Source organism: Paramisgurnus dabryanus, chromosome 8, assembly GCF_030506205.2.
Source record: "Paramisgurnus dabryanus chromosome 8, PD_genome_1.1, whole genome shotgun sequence".
Lineage (NCBI taxonomy): Eukaryota > Metazoa > Chordata > Actinopteri > Cypriniformes > Cobitidae > Paramisgurnus > Paramisgurnus dabryanus.
This window is the reverse complement of record NC_133344.1, coordinates 24,373,420-24,391,161: the sequence shown is the minus strand read 5'-3', so window position 1 is coordinate 24,391,161 and position 17,742 is coordinate 24,373,420. Positions and strand designations below refer to the sequence as shown.

At 37.9% G+C, this 17,742-nt stretch overlaps 1 protein-coding gene across 18 annotated transcripts in view; it reads left to right on the top strand.

The window, feature by feature from the left end:
* myo18ab (myosin XVIIIA b) overlaps window positions 1-11,434 on the top strand; it is a 120,170-nt gene extending 108,736 nt beyond the window's left edge. For 15 of the 18 annotated variants that reach the window (XM_065281109.1, XM_065281108.1, XM_065281107.1 and 12 more), the window contains 3 exons: window positions 5,363-5,485; window positions 6,282-7,754; window positions 9,805-9,944. In XM_065281109.1, the coding sequence (XP_065137181.1) occupies window positions 5,363-5,485; window positions 6,282-7,746 (1,588 nt within the window). In that variant the 3' untranslated portion in view covers window positions 7,747-7,754; window positions 9,805-9,944. Of the gene's footprint in view, window positions 1-5,362; window positions 5,486-6,281; window positions 7,759-9,804 lie in introns of all 18 variants that reach the window. The other 3 variants (XM_065281112.1, XM_065281110.2, XM_065281096.1) reach the window with 2 other exon arrangements.
* The last annotated feature ends 6,308 nt before the right edge of the window (window positions 11,435-17,742 follow it).

The window sequence follows — 17,742 nt, the reverse complement described above, 5'->3', positions numbered from 1 at the left end:
AATCATCTGTCATTGCATGTTAATTCTGCATTCCTGTATAAAGACATTTTTACAAGTTTTCCTTAGCGACTTAAAAGTTTAATGACTTAATAACCAACTATAAGTGTTTGTGCGCTTAAAAATATTTAGAGTAAAATGTGCAGAGTTGATGCTTTCTAATTGAATACAAGGCTTTTCACAGTTACTGTACAGTACAGTGCTCTATTAACCTTTGTACTGTAGATTCAGTGCAGACCTTTAAAGGCATTTTGAAGTGAAAGGTTATTTGAATTATTAATATGCATTCAGTTATCCAACATACCATGTGCTTCAGTTGTGTTCATTTCTTCTATTTTGTGTAATTTCCCTTTGAATTTATTTTTTTTTTTTTTTGAAAAAAATTGAAAAATTTCCATAATCTTACATGCTTTATTCCATACAATCGCCATATAAAGTGCCCTTGTTATTTCATTTATGGATGAACTATTCCTTTAACTCATTCCCTGCCAGCCTTTTTTAAAAAGTTGCCCACCAGCATTTTTTGTGATTTTCACAACAGTTTTACAAAATGCCTTCCAGGAAAAGTTTCTTCTATAAAAAATAAACATACAAATATATCAAATAAAAGAACAGACCCTCTGCTTTCAAACAAAAAAAAAACTGAAAAAAGTTTCATCCTATCTTAATTTGTTTTCTTTTTATAACCCTTTTCAATATGGGTAGGTTTCATCAAAAATACCAAACTTTGAGCCAAAAGCTGAAATAATTGCGTTTTTGTTAAGGAATACTGTTAGAGATCAGATTCAGAATGAACATCAAAACATACACAGAATTTAAACTGATGTTGAATTCGTTTTTGCTTCAGTTTTTTTATAAATTAGCCACCTAGTGGATAATAGTTGAATTACAGATTACCGTAACAACTTGTCAGGGAAGCCTCATTGGCAGGGAAATGCTTTCTCTTAATTGCAAGATAACTCATCAATGGTGAAGAAAGAGTTAAAGGTCACCGAATATGGCAATTATATATATAAGATATAATATTTTTCCTAAGGGTGTCCCACACTGGACGCACCACGCCGTTGTAAAAAAAATCTAACACATTGTTTTCTATGATTATACACACACCGGCGCCGAAAGGTGGCGCCTATCCGCGGCGCCCAGCTGTGACTCAGGAGGTTGCTCAAATCTCTGTAACGCCACAGAGCGCCACTCACATAGTTTAGTATTAAATAACATCATATTTGTCCCAAATCATTAATGATTAACATTGGCTGCTAACGTATATTTAGCATTTTGAAGTAGACGCTATCTGACTAAGCTTGCGCGATTTATTGTGCATTTCCGGTGTACGATACCTCCTAGTTGTCCTAGACGAGAGTTGACGCTGCGCTGAACTGCAATACAATAAAACCAAAATGTAAAATCAAGCATTTTATGATCAAAGCGCATTTTGGTCCACCGGAAGTTTAGCCTTTTATTCTGACACTTGCAACCATCAGGGGCATACTGTAGCATCTTAACTCATTCCCGCCAGCCATTTTTTGAAAAGTTTTTGTGAAAAGTTCACAAAATGCCTTCCAGGAAAATTTTCTTCTAAAATATATACACATACAAATATATCAAATGAAAGAACAGACCCTTTGCTTTAAAACAAACAAACAAACAAAACAGGAAAAAAACATTCTATCCTATCTATATATTTTTTTTCTCTGCTTATAAACTCTTAAATATGGGTATTTTTCTTTCAAAATATTTATTTTAGCAAAAAGCTGAAATAATTGCATTTTTGTGAAGGAATTTTGTTAGAGATCAGATTCAGAATGGCTTGGGCATACACAGAGTTTAAGATTAGTTAATAACGTTTTGGCTTCAGCTTTTTCATAAATTCATTATCCATCTAGTGGATAATCGCGGTATTACAGATTAACATAAAAATTCATCAGGAACAAGTTTTTTTTATGCAAATGTTTTCTCTTAATTGACGAGATAACTTGGCACAAATCGGTATATCTGATCTGCTTCTCTCCCCGTTCACTGTTATCTATACCGAAAACATACACAATAGCATTACTTTATTGTTCATAATTAATGTGCATTAATGACTTATGTAAAAAAAAGGATCAAAATAGTAATTATGACCTAACTGTGTTCTTTGGATGATTGTGGGCGGGGCCTGCACAGAGTGACGTCAGTTTGCTCAGAAAACGCCAATAGCTTTTCCCATGATACTGTTTAGGTTTTTACGGGAATTTAAAAACAATTCCGTAAATTCCCGATGGTTGTGTATACACACATATGCTCAAATAACATATAAAAGTACATTTCTCATATTAGGTGACCTTTAATTTAGTGCAACAGATTCTTTTTATTTGCTATTTAATAAAAAGGACCAAGCCTACCGCATTTAACAGTCATGGCTGATAAGCAAGCGGGGAGTGGAGAGGAAAACAGAGGGGTTGAGAGTTCTGTAGGTGCTAATGATAAATGTAATAGCCTGTAACAGAGATGTACAACCAATGGAGGCACGTTGTCACAGACAATTAATGTCTCTTCTCTCTCACCGTGTTGTTTGTTTGTTCCCCTGGGCTTAGGTGCAGCTTAACTAATGGTATATGGTCAAGGACATAAATTGTGTGTGACATTTTGCATTAGCGCTTCATTACAAAGACCCTGCTGTCGTACTGTTTAGCGTTGGGCAAGCTAGCAAAACTCAGGGCTTATTCACACAACGTTCTCACCTTAGTTTACCTGAAGGCACCGGGGCTTACACAAGAGCCAAAAGGGCTCTTGAAGAAATACAGATTCTGACGGCACACTCACAGGAAACTTGAGAGTGCTACAGAACGAGATTCGCTTTAGGATCTGACACACTGAATTCTTTGTCCCGAGTGTATTCACTTGAGTGTATCGGATCTTGTAATTTACACCCTCTTCAGCACACCGACTGTGAGCGTACGGTTTGTGTTTAGTGACATCTGTGCTATCTCACGAGTCCATGCATATATAATGTTCTCATATGCATAATACCACACACGGAGAGCTGAGCGGACCAGAACCATAATGTCAAAGAAAACCAGCTACTGATTCAAAGTTAACCTTTTCTCTGTGCATAGCATAATGAGACACAGCATATTATTTTATTTTATTGCGGGTGTTTGACTTAAAAGCTTCACAATGTGCTTAACCCTGGGTTAACGTCTTACTAAACCCTAGATTCAAGTCACATTTAACCCCTATAATGATTCACATTTGAAAATAAGCACTGTTTTTAACCTTTGTTAAAAAGCCTGGCTTCAGAGAAGAGTCCTGCTTTTTGCAGTGCAAAGGGTATAAAGTTGACTGAAATAGCAATTGTTAACCAATCTAAAATAGCTTTAGGGGGGCAATTCACATTTCGGGTCTAAAATCGCACAGAAAGTGCAACCGCGCTGCTTTCCTCTTCCTTTCCAGTGAGCTTCCGATGCGGCATTTTGAAAAGTCAAAGGATTTTCGTTTGAACTCAGCTGATAAAAAAGAGCGCGTCGCACCATATACGTGTCGCGACCGCGTCACTCTCCATTTCAGCGCTTGCCACACATCTACGTTTAAAAGAACATATTTGCGCGCAAAAAATATGCAAAATGTAAACCACCCCTTATATCATTTTTATGTTCATTGTACAGTTGCAGAAACGTCTCTGTCTTTAGTTTTAGTATCACAATTGAACAGTTAAAAATGTCAAGCAGTGATTGAAAATACTGCACTAAGGGGGCATATACACCAATGCAGCTAAAAATGCCAGGCAGGCGCTGACTGTGGGCGCTTGCCAGCATTTTTAGCTATAATACTTGTGTTGTACGATACACTGGTTGGATGTTATGGCATTTGTCCCGCCCCTCCTCCACTGTGATTGGATGGCTGAGTGAAAAGTTACATTGTTTAACTCTGGGCGCCAGCTGCTGCCGTTTTTTTAAAAGCGCAACACTTCCATTGTAAACAATTGAAAACATATGCCGGTCGCAGGTGTAAACACCTTGGTGTACGCACCCCCTTAGAGAGATTTGTGTCTTATTAAAAGATGGACGAGCAGTTATTAAAACGGCTTGTGTGCTTATCACCTCCTATGCAGTATTTAAAATCTGTGTTATTAACCTGATAAATATGCAAATAAGGAAACCGAAATATGCGATGTGAAGTCTCGAAACCTGACTTCATGGCATTAATTAGTAATGTAGTTTAATGTACGAACAATGTGGAACTTGGGAACAGGAGACCTCAGGATTGCATTAACCCAGGGTTACCATAGTATCAAAAGTGTAAAAAGTCATTCAGAATTTAAATTGAATGTCCGGTTCATCATCACTCTTCATAAAATAATTTCTGAAGGTGCATTTCGAGGAGACATTAAATTCTCCGGGTTCTTGAAGGGCGATTCATAGTTATGCAGTACAGCGTGCCGTTGTGATAAGTGAAGGATAACACTAATCTAAAGAGGCAGGGAAGCATTGACTTGCAAATCCAGCCAAACATAAATCCAATGGTTTTATCTGGTCCAGAGAACCGAGCAAACAGGACTGGGATTCATAGTGCTGCTTTTCCAATGCATTTTCTCTCGGGAACTTTCTGTCTGTGTTTACTCGTTCTTATTGGCAGCGTAACACTTCCACACCCAACCATTTGTATCCAGGGACGCGTGCCGAGTCAAATTAATTATAGCTCCACAATGGCCTTTTCCTTCAGGCTCCCTTATAGCAGGGTAGTCCAATGTTAAATTAGTCTGAAGTCTCTAGAATACGCTTCTATTTGAAGATCAATCGCTGTCGTTTTATGCGGCTATACGTCACAACATTTTGTAATGAATTAGGACTGAATAAAAATGTATTTTCATAAATGGATTACTTATGCCGCCGAATAAATCATAATTACATTCATACCAATGTCAGATGTCATAAATATAATTGAATGAGATTAGCATTGAATTAACACTGGCAGATTAGAGTGTTGAATAAACAATAAATAATAAAAATTGGCTTTTGAATTAAAATAATGCTTTCTTTATGCACATAAATTGATAACCCTGAATAAAACACAACAAATCTGTTTAAGCCACTTTCTGAATTATAATCTCCTTTCTTCGGGTTTGGCTTTGAGTTGTACTGACCTCACTCTTTTGGATGCCTCACGCATTACACAGTGCCAACTAGCTGCAAGAGACTCCTGCTGGACCGGCAGTCAGTCTGGCTTACTAACATGGTGGCCTTTTTTCAGGTTGCCAGTAATCGGATGCATGCGTGTGTGCAGTTATTTGTTCCTCTTTCGCTCTACTAACGTTGTTTTCGTAAATTTTCTGCATATTTCCCTGTGTGACATTCCCTCTCTCCCTTCACTTCCTCCTGCACAGCGATGGCGCCTCCGATACTGATTCTGAGGTTGAAGATCGTGTCGATGGGGTGAAGTCATGGCTGTCTAAAAACAAAAGCTCTGCCAAGAACCTGTCAGATGATGGAAGCTTAAAAAGCTCAAGGTCAGTTACAATCTTATTCCTCCCTGTTAATGTTCATTACAGAATGGTTTAACTCAAACCCGTTGTAGGCGACTATAACAGTATATTTACAAAAGCAAATTAGCTAGTGATTGGGACTTCTGTCTCTACATACTTTACTATTCCCTACCCATTCTCAATAGCTTGATAACAGAGGCATATTAAAGGGAATGGACTCACAGGCAGATTAATAGATATACCAATTGGCCTGTTGGCACGCCTGCATTGGCTTTTCTCCAGGAGATGAATAGGTCTTTCCACTGGAAGACACTTTCGATTTGCCCTGTTTTATGCTTTTTTAGAAGAAGATTTAAGTTTGGCTTGCACCTTTTTAGAAACTTCAAAACCTTTGAGTAAACTGAAGGTGTTCTCTCATCGTAAGTTGGCTCTGAATCTTACTCGACTTGATCATTTCTGACTATAAATTAATTTTGTTGGAATTATAGTCAGAAAAGACCCGTTTTTGCACGATTACCTAAATGATTTCTGTCTAAAAGGATGTATTATGTCTACATTTATATGTAGATACCCAGAGAGTCCGGCACATTTTCTACTTTCTATTTTAAGTGCTTTCCATTTCCTGCCATCACATCAGACTTTTCATCTAAAATCTCCCCTGTCTGCGTAGATAAACCTCTGCTATTATTTCTCACCTCGCCTGTCAATCGTCCTTTAAGTTTCTATTCATGTATTTTCTCATTTCCATCTTTATCCTTTTCTTCCCTTTGTTTCCTTTTCTATGCTGTCCGCATTCCCTTTCTGCCCCTCCTTCATCTAGATATGCTGTAAATCTTGATGGAAAAGAAGGAAAAGAGTGGGAAGAAGGTAAAGAGTGGAAAGACAATGTCAAAGGTAAAGAGTTAGAACCCAGCAGGCCCGTGTCAGTCATGAGTTCCCTTAGCTACAGGAAACGCTCCAACATGAAGGACTCCATTGGGGGCAAGGGAGATGAACACTCTCTCCTAAACACTCTGAAAGACCAATCCGATTCCCAGGACCTTTCCTCCTTCCGCAAGAGCAAATCCAAGCAGGATATTGAGGATGACTCTTACTCTGTCACCTCCTGGAGGAAGGTTGCAGATGATGCCGATGATCGGGGTTCTGTTATTTCTCAAGCCTACTCGGAGGCTGCTAGTAGGGCCAGGAAGGGTATGGACAGCCGCTGGTCGGAGTTCGATAAGGAGTCGGTCGTTTCCTCCATAGCCCCGAGCCGAGTTTCCACCCGCCGCTCTGCACTGGATATGGATGATGATGCTGTTTCAAGCGTGAGTCGCTTAAGTCCGTTGAGCCGCCGTAGAAGCATGTCTCGTCTCGATGACCGCCAGAGCGAATACGGTTCAGCCGTTAGCCCCAGCCTGAGTCATCGGAGCCCTGGCAGCGTGAGCCGTGCCGACTCCCGCATGTCTCTGTCGCGCAGCTGCCGCCTCAGCGAATTTGACGTGGATGATGACGGTCGCAGCATAGCTTACAGCGAAGCTCGCTCCAGCGCCTACAGCCCTCACTCTACCTCCGGCCGCAGCTTTTCCATGCCACCGCAAGCCAGAACTACCGACTCCAGTCCACCCGATGTCTCTGACGTCAAGCCCGTAAGTCACCGCAACTACCTGGACCCCGACTTGGAGGCTGCCATCAATGAAGTATTGAGCTTCAAACCCATCAAGTTTAAACGCTCCAGCTTGGAAGATTCCGAAGTGGAGAAAGACAAGCAAGTAGAAGAAGAGGATGAGAGGAAGAGCGTCAGTAGCTCCAGGACAGGCAGAGACAGCGGACGTTCCTCCAGCCTGAGGCGTTCAGCATCGGCTGTGGACTTCATGCGTTCCAGCAGCAGTCTCAGCAATCGCAGCAGCCGAAGCAAGAAGGGCAAGGCCAAAAAGAAGAAGAAGAGGAGCCATAGCTCTGAATCGGACAGCTCAGAAAGCTCTGACGATGGACGCAAGAAGAAGAGCTCCAAGAAAAAAGGCAAGAAGTCCAAGAGGAAATCTAAGAAGGAATCTTCATCTTCATCCTCAGAGTCTGAGTCTAGCACTGAGTCAGATAGTTCGGGAGCGTCCACTATTTCTTACAGAAGCTCAAGCAGTATCAAGAAAGCCCCTGGCAAACAGGCCTCAGACTCTGAGGGGGAGCAAGAGCCCGAAGTCCCATCTGAGGAAGCTCCAAAACTTTCTAAGAAAGACCAGAAGAACAGGAAGAAGAAAGTAGACAATCTTATGATGAAATACCTGTACAGACCTGACAGTGATTAAAGATGCCAGTAGGTGATTCTTGGTTTGGAGTGAAGGATGCATGGCGTTAAACTAATCCTCAAAATACTCAAACACCTTACTGTATATTGCGCCCTTTCTTAAAAGTTTGTTCTTTCACAAACAGATTCACCCACTTTTTTTCAAGAAGTTGTGAAAGCATGACACACAATAGATCTCAACGAAGAACGTGGTTAAATCAGTGCATGTGAACATGCAGTATGATTTACTAAAATACCTGTGATGTGTTATCTTAACAAATGATTGATTGTCTAAGTAAAGTCAGTTTTATTTATTTCTGGTCTGAAATCTAATTAAAACAGAAAATCGATTAGCACTCCTGACCAACAATGAACCTTAGGTTAATATTATAATGACAATATGATAATAAGACTCAGTGATGTGAAAAGTTAACATTGAGTTTTTGAAAAGGAAGCCGTATTACTTTATACATAATACTTTCTCTACTCCATTTGCTCTCATATAATTAGAGTACACAGTTCATTTATATGCTAATTCAATGATAAGATTCAGAGTAGCCATCAAGAATGTTACAAGTTGTCTTATGAAGGATATATTTATGCAGCATTGAGTTTAATAGATAGTTTGAGTCGTTTTATCTTCAAGGGGTATAGAACTTAAAGGGACCCTATGTGCAATGATATTACGCAGTGCCCTGAAAGTTACTAAGGTGGCTATTTTCGGCTACTGCGTAAAATCATTGCACCTCTTGCAGCCATGTTACGGCAGCAAAGTCCTTGATTATTACGCCAGAATGAGATTATAGTTCTTAGCCATATCTGCCTAGAAAATCGCAACGTTTAATTTTCCATCGGTCTTGGTACACGATGTAACTACAGAAGAGTCAAGTTTTAAATAGGAAAAATATCGAAACTCTTTAGATATTTTTGAGCACGATGCTAATGGTCTAATCAGATTCAATGGATTGTGCTAAGCTATGCTAAAAGTTATACCGCCAGACCCGGAGATCAGCTGAATGGATTTCAAAACGGTAAATATTAAAATGTCTAACTATACGGGAGCTGGAAAATGAGCATATTTTCAAAAAAAAAAATGGAGTCACCCTTTAAGTCAAAGGGTTGTTGCAGCAAAAAGTGTAACATTTCATAGTTGTTCATCATCATTACTGATAGCACAGTTAAACAACAGGCTGGCAACAAATGAAGAGCTCAGATACTCAGAAAAAGTGCGTCTAACATGTTTTCTTGTAATTATCAGGCTGATGCTCTTATGTTTAGGTTCAATAATTTCACTTTAATGCCAAAGAAAAGGTTATTAGTAAGTAATTGAAATACCTTATTTTCACAAATGTCACTTTTGTCATTTCATTGTTATTTTAACAAATCTTTCACCGCAAAACCCTTTAAGTGCATGCAAGCTTTTTTGGCAAAAACTTTCACTTCTAAAAATCCACTTTGTACAAGACGGAGTCAACCAATGCAAAACCATTAAAGATGCAACTAGAATCCTTGCATGAAAGTCAGAATTCAAAGAGTTAAAATTAAATAACTGAACCACACATTAGGGGGCGCTGTGATGCATGTGGCTGCCACATTCGGGTTCTATTCCAGTGTAAGTACTTAAAAGAAACCAAGTTTAAGTGTGATCCATGGTCGTTTCACATTCATCTTCCATGCACTTAGAGGGCTTTGATGTGCATTTAATGGATTCTGCCAACAAAGTGGTATTTCTGAATGGTCTGAGGCCAGGATTTGAAGCTAAAGTATTTGATGAATGTGTATAATACATGCCGTGAGCATTCGGTTAATAACAATACTATTGTTATCATTAGTTATATTAATATTGTCAAAGATGTAATTAAAGTGCCATTTGTTTGAATTGTACTAACAGCTAGCTAATACTGTATGGTGTTATTTCAGACCACTGCTGTTAAAGTGTGATTTGCATGCGATTTGTGTGATATTGCACCTCAATGCATCAGCAATGATACTGAATATGTTCCCTTTAACCCATTTTTTCTCTTTGGTCCTCTCTCACCCACCTGATCCTAATCAAAGTGTCTCTATCTCCTCCCTCCAGCCCACCCTCCAGCCGTAGACGCTTCTGCCTTGACAGATCAGACGAAGAAGAGGAGGAAGAAAAAGAGGAAGGGGGCGCGGGCCGAAGCTCCTACCGCTCGCGCTACAAACTCAGCGCGTACCTGAACGACAGCGATGGCTAGAGCAAGCTGTACGAGACCACCGCGTAAAGCCCCCGCATGCATACACATTCACACGTTTGATCCTTAGCGTCTGCCTCTTCCTCAATCTCAGATCCAGAAGAGCTGGGAGGGATGCATGATGCGTTCTCGGCCGCCCTGCCGCACACTCACCGGAAAAGATCAAGCCCTTATTTCTATAGACTTTTGTTATTATTAGTGTTATTACTGTTTGTTTGTGTGTCAAGCTTAAAAGGATCACAAATTACAGCGCTGTTTTTGTGCTCGTACTTCTGACGATATTCCGCCTCTTTTCTAAAGAAGCAGTGACTCAAAACTGCACTTCTTACTCCGGTCAAGGTCTAGTATTGAATATTGCTTGGGGGATCGTGAGGCAGTCTTTTGCATGGTCAAGGCTGAGTCATAAAAGCCTTTGTGTTTCTTAGTGTAAACTTCTGGGTTTTTTGTTGTATTAGATTAAAAGAAAACCAAGAGAAAAAGAAAATATTGTATTACCAAAAATGCTTTGGGTATGTGAATAGATTAGATTAGTTTTTCCTACTTGAGTTTGCATCAACATAGAGAATGAAGTTAAGAAAGGAGGAGGTGCCCACCCTTCACCTCTCCAAGTGTACACTTTGTTTTAATGTTTATGCAGCGATGAAAACAGTTTTCAGGTCAGTGATTTGCTGAATTCAGCACTGGGATCTCAAAGCCTTTTCTTTATATGCCTTGCATCAGACTGTTTTCAATGAATTGAGTGCTTTCTGCAATGCTCAAAGAAGTCATCTATGACTCTTGTCTAGGGTATGCAGGGCATTGTGGTTATCATCTTGTTCCACTTGTACTGGAAAAACAAACAATCGACGGCTGCTTACGCCGATATGATACAGCCAACAGTGTAAATACGGAGACAGAACCGATACTGTGAAATCCTTGCTTCTTTAAAGCACGTGGTCACATTGGATTCCTCAGTATTTTTGGCCTTACATTATGAGTAGTTGGAGGTGCACTTGCACCGGTATGAACAAGCACCCCGTTGATTTCCATCGTTGCCTCCTTTTGTTGTTTGTTTTGATTGTAGTATTTATGAACTAGCATTGATAGGATGAGCGAATGAGCTGCCGAAACAACCCATCCTCACCAACAGCATAGGGATGAAAGTCTCTCATTGCTTCTCTTTGATTTTTAAAGGGAGACATTGCGCGTTTTTTACGTGGTTTTATAAAACCTCTGCAAGATCAATAACTTTAACCTCTTTTCTATGCAGTCATCATTGATTTTTAAAAGAAATGCGAGTGTGTTTTTGGCTAATTAAAACACATTGCTACAAGATACATAACATTTGCTTGCTGAACACATTAATATAAAGGTATATAAATATCTGTATGATTCATTCTAGCTTTCAAAATAGTTCATGTTTATTTTCTTTATTGAATAAATGACCACTTGATATAAGTAATTTTGCATTACAGCTTAATATATTGTAAATAAATGATGGTGATTGTTTTAGACCTGTTGCATTATGCTTATTTCATAACATGTTTTTTTATTTATTTATAGCACATCCATTTGCAAATCCATCAGCATGCAGTTTTCCCCCTCAATATTAAGGCTGTGATTTTGTGTGCTGTTAGTGGGACCAAAGGGAATTTTAAAAACAACAGGATTTTTCAATCGCTTTCCACTCAAATAGGTAACATCACACCAAATTCACACCGCTGCTGTTGCAGCAATCGCATAAATAACATCCAAAGTGCCACATATTCACCTATAAATGGGTTACTCAGTGTTGGCTCTGCACATTAAAATGGTTTTAAATAAACTATTTTAACACTGAAAACTTTTTATTTATCTCATGAAATATGTATAAACTGTCAGAAAAAACAATGATCCGTAGCCGTCACTGGAGTGCTACCTTTTCAAAAAGTACACCTTTGCACCTAAAGAGCTCATAATGTACATATTGTACCTAATGATACATGTTCAAGGGATAGTTCACCCAAATTACGTACCCTCACGTTATTCTAAACGTAAACACGAGGTTTTTTTTCTGATGAACATATAAGATGATATTTTGATAAATGATGGTAATCAAACAGCTGCTGGTACCCACTGACTTTCATAGTAGGATAAGCAAATACTATGACAGTCAATAGGTAGCATCAACTGTGTTCTTATCATCACTTATAAAAAATATCTTCTTTATCATTTATTACAATACCTCTATATTTTTTTTTTCCTACTATGGAATTAATAAGTACCGGCAGCTTTGTGCTTACCATCATTTATCAAAATGCTTTCATAGTGTTTGTGTTTTACTTTGGAAGTGAAAAGATACCAGCAGCTTTGTGCTTACCATCATTTATCATAATACTTCAATAGTATTTGTTTTTCCTACTATGGAAGTTAATTGGTACAGGCATATTTGTGCTTACCATCATATCAAAATACTTCCATAGTTGGGGAGAGCGGGGCACAACCTAACGCTTTTTGGCTTTGGCCCTATCATTCAAAATATTTAAGTTTAATAAATCATTTTTTATACAATCAACACACACATCCTTGCTACAAATGAAGACTTAAAGTTTGTTTATTGGACCTGCTGTTATTGTACAACAACATTGAAAGTGACAGGAGTGCAAACGTTACAACTTACAGAAGGTGTATGGTAACACCTGCTAGAAATTTTGGTTAAAAGACAAAACATTAAATATAATTTTGTTTATATATTGTCTATATACAGTATCTGTCTTTATTACACGGCTCTCTGGAATGCTTGATTCTGATTGGTCAGTTGAGACATTTGCAGGTTCGTTCTTTTCGAATAATAACCGCTCCAAAATAATAACGCATAGCCGGACTACTTCCACGAGTAAAATCGCTCCGCGCCAATAAAGATCAATAAAGATTACTGTCTGTTTGGCGCCATCTTGTGACAAACACTCGACAACCACGACAAGACACAGAGAGCTTACTGAGACTGAACTTGACAAAATAGAGCATGACAGCTAGGAAGTCAACACACAAAAAATACAGAATGGGCATTAAAACTTCTCAAAGACTGGTTAAAGAGAAAAAAATGGAGACAGACAAGTATGAAGCAGAGGATCTTAATAAGGTATTACGATCATTTTATGCATCTGTGCAAAGTTTCGCGGAAGGATAAAAATCTTAATTTAAAACAAATATGCCAATAAAATGTTTCAAATTCATATTCATGTCCAGTTTTTTTTCTTATGTGGCAAGTAGCCGTGTAATAAGCGGGATAATGTAGAGGCAGCCGGTAGTTATTGGGAAATAAGCCCCTTCAGTGTGATACAAGACCCTCCGCTTCGCGTCGGGTCCTGATCACACTGTCGGGGCTTATTTCCCGATAACTACCAGCTGCCTCTACATTATCCCTTACATAATAGATAGATATCAACACATTCATACATCCATGATCCTTCAACTAACCATCTTTGTATTAGAGCATGCATCAAAAAATATAAATATATATTTTTTACAGGGCCACACAATTAAGACAAAAAATATATAATTGTGAGTTATTTCTCCTGATATTGTATTGACAGTTTTCATTTTGATAACATTGTGTTCATTTCATTGTCATTGTATACCTGAGGATTAATTGTAACACAACTAACCCTGCTGTGTAAAAAATTATTTCAATCCCAGCTTTCAGTTACTGGTAGTTTTCTGACATGATTTAAAATGGTGTTATGTTTTATGTAACAAGACAGTGTTTAAAATAATATAAGGCTGGTTTTGGCTTACACACCCAACTCAGAAATCGAAAAAACACAAGCTTAAGAAATGTACTTTCATGCCTCCAAAACACTCTTTATTCAACATCTTAACAAAAACGCATCAAAACTTTTCACAAATTCACAGGAGATCATCTTCTAACAGTAAGAGAAAAAGACCAAAAGCACAGATTGCTCTCTGCCCTGTAGAAATTGTAAAGTAGTTGTGTTACAATTAACCCCGCGTTAGTTTGTGCCCGTCTTACCCTTTTTTGTTTTTCCTATATGGAAGTTAATATGTACAGGCATCTATGTGCTTATACCATCATTTATTAAAATATCTTCTTTAGAGTTAATCAGATACAAGTCATACAGGTCTAGACCAACATGAGGGTGAGTAAATGATGACCAAATTGTCATTTTTGTGTGAACTACCCTTTGTAAAGGATATACTGCCCCTGTGGCAGCTTGTGACCATTTATTTACCCTCTTTACACTTAGTGTATAAATGGAAGAAAACCTGATTATGTGTGACTACCTCATATTCCTCTAAGATCATTTAAAACATCTTAAAGGAGCCTTGAGTTTTATCATTTAAATAAAAATATGCAATCCAATGGCATAATAGAAAAGCTCGATTTATGTTTAACATTCAGCAAGCTTTTTTCCTGTTGACTGGATGTTCCACTGCACAATAGGAAGCCTTGCTGTAATTCTATAAGCTAACAATAAGAAAGGGCGGCTTACTGGGCACAGCTTGAGCTTGCCATTGGCTTTTATCAGAGCAGTCAATGCCGAGACTTTAATAAGCCGGCAGCATCACTTTTACTGTCTGTTATCTTGTGCCGAACAATATCCTAATAAACCCTCATTTTATCTTAATTATAAATAATTGCTGCCATACCTCACAATTCTGTCACCAAAAATTGGCTTAATGGTTAAGTTATGACCTGTGTCTGCCTTACCTATTTAATAAATAATTATTGCCGTCAATGTACCTTTTAATGGACATCTGCATGCCTTTCAAACATGCAAATGTGTTGAGTCACTTAAACTAAATGTCATGCTGAGATCTATATAATATTATAATGCAATATAATATAATATAAATTCAGAAATGCTGTGTTGCTCAGCTTTTGTGCCTCTTTGCATTCTGTAAGAGAAACACCTGCTGTGCAGATAAATTGAATTTAAAAATGAAATTGCATTTGCTTCGTATTATCTGAACAGTGTCTGTACAGTACAAGTGTTTTTCAAGAGCATTTTCTTTTGAACTTTGCAAAATAATTATGACTTTCATGTAGCCTACAATTAATGCAACACATCATGTAAACCTCAAAGGGACCATACTGTAGGTATTTTTGAAGTTACTTTTAAAGGAACTAACAAATAATAGACATTTGTACAAGTAATGTTGTAGTTCTTACAATAACCTCACCAGAAACTACAGGCTTAGTTGCATTGCACACTAATAAAATGATTTTATAATGACAAACTTACAATTGAAAAGTTATGGTAATCATAGAAATTCTTTGGTCTTTATTTATACCATTCCAGCATTTATGGCTATATTCATGTTGAGAACCAGTTAATTCCTATACACAAGTTTAATCCATACACAAGTTGAGGTAGGTGCAATTTGGTATTTCCAATTTCACCTAACTTGCATGTTTTTGGCCTGTGCACCGGAGTACCTGGCGTAAACCCGCGCTGACACAGTGGGAACATGCAAACTCCACACAGAAAGGCCACCTGCCAGGGGACCTAGCCACTGTGCCACCCTCATTGTTTGGTCTCAATGTGTAGAAGTACCTACTTAAGTGTCTTAAGTTTAGAAATTGTTGTGTAACAATGCTACCAATTACACCTCAGTTTTTTGCTCTTTGTAACCTGAACAAACATCAGCTGTCAGTCTCTTCTCACTCATAACCTACAGGCTTTATGAACATGAACGCTAACTCAAAGAGTAACACACCCTGCAGCCATCCTGGGGCATTTCATCATGGGTGTGTGTTCCAATTATGGCATGCAAGCAGAGCCGAGGATATAATTCACTGTCTGTATCTGTGTGTAATGGTGTGAGCGAGTGTTTCTAGGCCAAGTTTTGCCTAAGACTGAAAAATTTAGTTAATTTCAAAATATCATGAAGTTTAAACAACTCAATTATGCAAGTCAATTCAACCCACTTTTTAAAGTTTTGACTTTTGATAAGATGAAAAAACTTGGAAAAACAAGTTGAAATTGTTTAACTTAAGTTAAAGTAACATAAAAAATAGGGCTGGGTATTGGCAAGGTCCTTACGGTACAGTATGATACATATCACAATACATGGATATGATACAATGTATCACCATAAGATACAATACGTTGCTTGCTGCAATACATTGCAATTCATTGTCTTCTTTTTCATCAAAAATGTAAAAATAAATAAAGCTGAATATTTTTTTTTTACTTTTTTTGCCAAAGTGCTTCCACATGTCCGCTTTAAAAGATGCAGGTGTTTCTAAATTTTCTGCCATTTTCTCACTCCCGTTAACTTCTGAGACATTGACCGAATGGCCGTATATGACAGACAACTGTACAGCGATAACTACAGCAGCGGCAGAGGAGGTCGTTTGACACACACAGAGGGATCAGTTTTTTTATATCGATACCAGAGATTGAAATATCAATACACTATTGTGGAAAATATATGAATATGAAAATATTTGGTTCCAAAACGAGAATTTTTTGTCAAAACATGGGAAAATTTTATATTATCTTATAATGTTTTTATTGTGATACTTAGCTTTATTTTTTTGTTACAAAGGCTTAAATCAAAAACAAATCAACTGCAGTTTGATTGATATTTATTGAATTGCACAATCAAAAAGAGATTTCTGGAAAAAATAATTAATTTAAAAAAATTTGAAATCTTGTTTTGGAACCAACTCTTCATATGTTCATATGATATAATTTTTTACTGTGTATGTGGCTCATTCAGTCAAATTTAAGAGTCTGATCTATTCATTTGTAATGTAGCCCACATGTTGTAGTTCTCCACAGAGTTCACTTTTGGATGGTGATATCTGTTGATTAAGAGTGTCACAAATTCATACACAAAAATCGCTTTAAAAAAAAATAGGTTTTATCATAGTTTTTTCCAACTCCATTGACTTGTATTAGATGTGCTGTGAGGTACGGTATTACTCCACTGCCAGAACGGAAATGGAGTTGTTTGTATTCTTGCAATTGGCAAAGGTGGATTATCGCCACCAACTGGGCTGGAGTGTTTATTATTCAAGCTCTCAACGGAAGAATGTATGGGTGTGGAGAGGCGTTTGGAAAAATAGGTCCACAAGTTTACAACAAATGCTAAAACAGCTGTTGGAAAGCATCTTTTGCAGTGATTTTTGTGTGAGCATATCAGTAAACACCCCTGACCACTCGGTGAGTTTCACGTCTTTGTAAGCGAAAGTTTAATGCATTTTAGGAAGGATTGTTCCAGTGCACCTATGCAGCCATTGTGGGGGCGGGGTGATACCACAGAAGCCGAAAATTCTCCGGCCAGCATCATATGTCCAAATTTCAGTCAAAACCGTTCTAATTCATCATAAACAATCTGAAAACAGGGCTTTAAGTGTAAAATACCGAACTTGTCATTTAAGTTTCAACTTAGAAACAACTTATTTCAGTTGCTTAAGAGTTTTGAAAACAGCATTTAAACATGACTTATTGGGGTATAGTCTCACAATCTTGTCTGACGGTTATAAAAGGGCGTTTTTAAGGTGCATAATACTGACAGGAATGTTCATCTGACAGGAATTTTTTTTTTATCAGGTGCGTGTACCATATTTTTCCACTGGCAGTACGACTAACATGACTCTAGGTTCAAGGTGAGATATTATATTTCATAAAAGTCTAGTCTAGTTTTTTGTGCTTTCAAAAAAAAGTAAAAACCGATAATCGAATCGTGACCTTAGAATCGAAAATGTTATCTAATCGAGGATTTGGAGAATCGTGACACCCCTACTGTTGATCAGAAGCAGTGATGTAATATTCATAGGTGGCCATATCACCATGTTGAACTGAATG